At 39.7% G+C, this 2,746-nt stretch overlaps 1 protein-coding gene across 1 annotated transcript; it reads right to left on the bottom strand.

Moving 5' to 3' along the window:
* Positions 1 to 3: 3 nt before the first annotated feature.
* LOC107683290 (neutral alpha-glucosidase AB-like) lies at positions 4 to 2,740 on the bottom strand (the record flags this gene model as incomplete). The annotated part of the gene is made up of 8 exons (XM_016479344.1): positions 4 to 46; positions 177 to 420; positions 684 to 785; positions 897 to 993; positions 1,172 to 1,312; positions 1,902 to 1,981; positions 2,300 to 2,426; positions 2,522 to 2,740. Coding segments are annotated over 8 exons (1,053 nt in total), but the record flags the coding sequence as incomplete, so codon positions are not given.
* Positions 2,741 to 2,746: the final 6 nt, after the last annotated feature.

Genomic DNA, 2,746 nt, shown 5'->3' on the forward strand with positions numbered 1-2,746 from the left:
AATGGTGAAAGTTGCTGTGTCCTTGGGATAATCAACCCAAAGAGGCCTGAGACACGACAGAAAAGAAAAAGTGCACTCATGTAAAATGAAGCAGTACTTATGACTATACAAACAATCTAGTCTGTGTGAAATAATGAACAATATCATAAGCAAGCATTCACAGGGACCTCGCTCACCTCATGACAGGCATTCCGGTCTTATGTGCTTGGTATAACAGCTGGTACCAGTATGGCAGAAGAGCATAACGCTGGCGGATTACCTCCCGGATGAGTGCAGTGTTCTCCGGGCCAAAGAGCCAGGGTTCCCTGCGCGTGGTGTCTAGATGAGCATGAGCACGGAAGAATGGCTGATACGCACCCGTCTGATACCAGCGAACCAGAAGCTCAGTGCTGGGATTCTTAAAAAAGCCACCAACATCAGCTGTATGCAAGAAGAGAGAAATGGCATGTAAAGTTGTCCACACACGTCCACTGCATTATGTCATTCGTATAGTAGACCATTCAAATTATACAATTCTCTATCCATTGTGTGTTTGTTATGAAATGTTTTGCCTAGTTTGATTGTGCTTTCAGCTACAAATAAATGTTACCATGTTAAAATACATTTTCCCCCCAAAATCAGCAAAGAAATAAAAGTTTGTTTGGGTCTAGTTATTACCACTAAGTATACAGATAATTACTGACCTCCACAAAACGAGACGCCCACAAGCCCAAGACTGAGACACATGGGAATAGAAATCTTGAGATGGTCCCACTCAGCTGCATTATCACCAGTCCAAACAGCACCTAATGAAAATATGCAAACCCAAATGTTTCTTTCACACAACATGTACAATAAAATAATTACGAAGTCTCAAACTTTAATTTCCGTGTGCAAAAACAACCGCATGAATTCACCATATCTCTGAGAACCAGCAAAAAAGGCTCTGGTCAGCACAAAAGGCCTTTCAACTCCACCAGATCGCTGAGTCTGACCTTCGGCAGTGGCCATTTGCTGCATAATAATACAAAGAGAATATCAAGGAAAAGAAGAGAATAACATTTAATCTGGAAGAATATTTAATGCAGGTGGTAGAGTATAAAATAATAGTAACAATGTTATTGATGTTTGTCCCTTCTCTTCAGTTGGTTTTAAAATAGTCCACATTTTACCATACATCAGAGTTCCTCACCACATAAAGTCCATAGATATTGTGGATGTCTCTGTGCTCCCACTTTCCATGCAGTGCATCTTTGTGCATAGTGACCTCAGGCCCATTGAAGACAGACGGCTCATTCATGTCATTCCAAGTAAAGAGATTCTCCATCGAACCCTGAAAAGCAACATGTAAAGTTATGACAACAGGATTTGTTTGGCCATTTTCACATTTAACACTGTGTCCTAACCACATGTGACGTGTCAAAGTTTCCAAATACAAAGAAATTCTGTTCACACTGAGCGCAAAACTGCTGCACAGCAAATTTGGAGCGGGACATTGGACCATTAAGATTTCACAGTGGAATGGAAACTAATGATAGACACAATGTCCTTCACAGTCTTCTGCAGCCTGGTTTACAGATGAGAAACTTAATTCGTGCATATTTTACTTTTTGGGTTTTTTTCTGAGCGTAAGCACTTTACACTCTCTTTTAAAACAGTCATATGTAGAAGAGAAACGCAGCACAAGACATCAAAAGCAACACCACATCCTGCCTGGGCTAGAAGTGGGGAAAAACAGAGGTATAGCTACAACATCTGCTTCAATCATTTATTTCTTTGCAATTACTAAAATAATAGAACAAGAAGGAAATCAGTAAAGTTAACACTCTTTTTGGTCAAGAGCATTATGATATAACAGTTTCAGATCCTTCTCCTAGTTTAGGGCTTTCACTATGACAAGATTGAGAACAGAAATTTCTTACCTCATACTGGTCATAGGCGAACATGCTGGCCCACCAGGCCCGCATTTCTGGTTTTGTAAAATCTGGGTATCCAGAGTTTCCTGTGATAAGACCAGAGATGCATTTAAACTACAATACATGTAACATTAAGCATCTTAACACAAACACCACATATTTTTTTAATTAAGTGAAATTATTTAATCTATGGTTCAAAAGATTTGGGTCCGTTTTTTTTAAGAAATTAATACTTTTACTCAATAAGGACGCATTCAATTGATCAAAAGTGAGAGTAAAGACTTTTACATTGTTACAAAATAATTCGATTTCAAATAAACGCTGTTCTTTTATACTTTCTATTCATCAAAGAATGTCGCAAAAATATTAAGCAGCACAACTACATTTCAAAACAAACTTCCCACCTGGCCAGCACCAGCCTTCATAATTCCTGCCATCTTTGTTCTTAACATAGAAATCTTTAGAAGTAATCTCGTTGTGGATCTTGTAGCCACTATCAACCCTGATGTGGGGGTCTACTATAGCCACCATCTATTCAAAACAAAATTATCATCACAAAAGAATCCCTATGGAATGTTTAGAAGAAAATAATACCATACTGTAGCTCTACAACAACTGTGGCTGACCTTGCGTCTCTTGTCCATTAGGCCCTGAAGCATCTCTTTAGGCTGAGGGAACTTGTGGGGATCCCAGGTGAAGTAGCGCTTGCCATCTGCATGCTCAATATCAAGCCATATGAAATCATAAGGGATGTCATGTTGGTCAAAGCCTTGGTCCACTGACTTCACATCTTCCTGGTCATTATAATTCCAGCGGCACTGGTGATAGCCCAGACTGGCGAGGGGAGGGAA

Source organism: Sinocyclocheilus anshuiensis, unplaced genomic scaffold (genome assembly GCF_001515605.1).
Source record: "Sinocyclocheilus anshuiensis isolate Anshui unplaced genomic scaffold, SAMN03320099.WGS_v1.1 C33129615, whole genome shotgun sequence".
NCBI lineage: Eukaryota > Metazoa > Chordata > Actinopteri > Cypriniformes > Cyprinidae > Sinocyclocheilus > Sinocyclocheilus anshuiensis.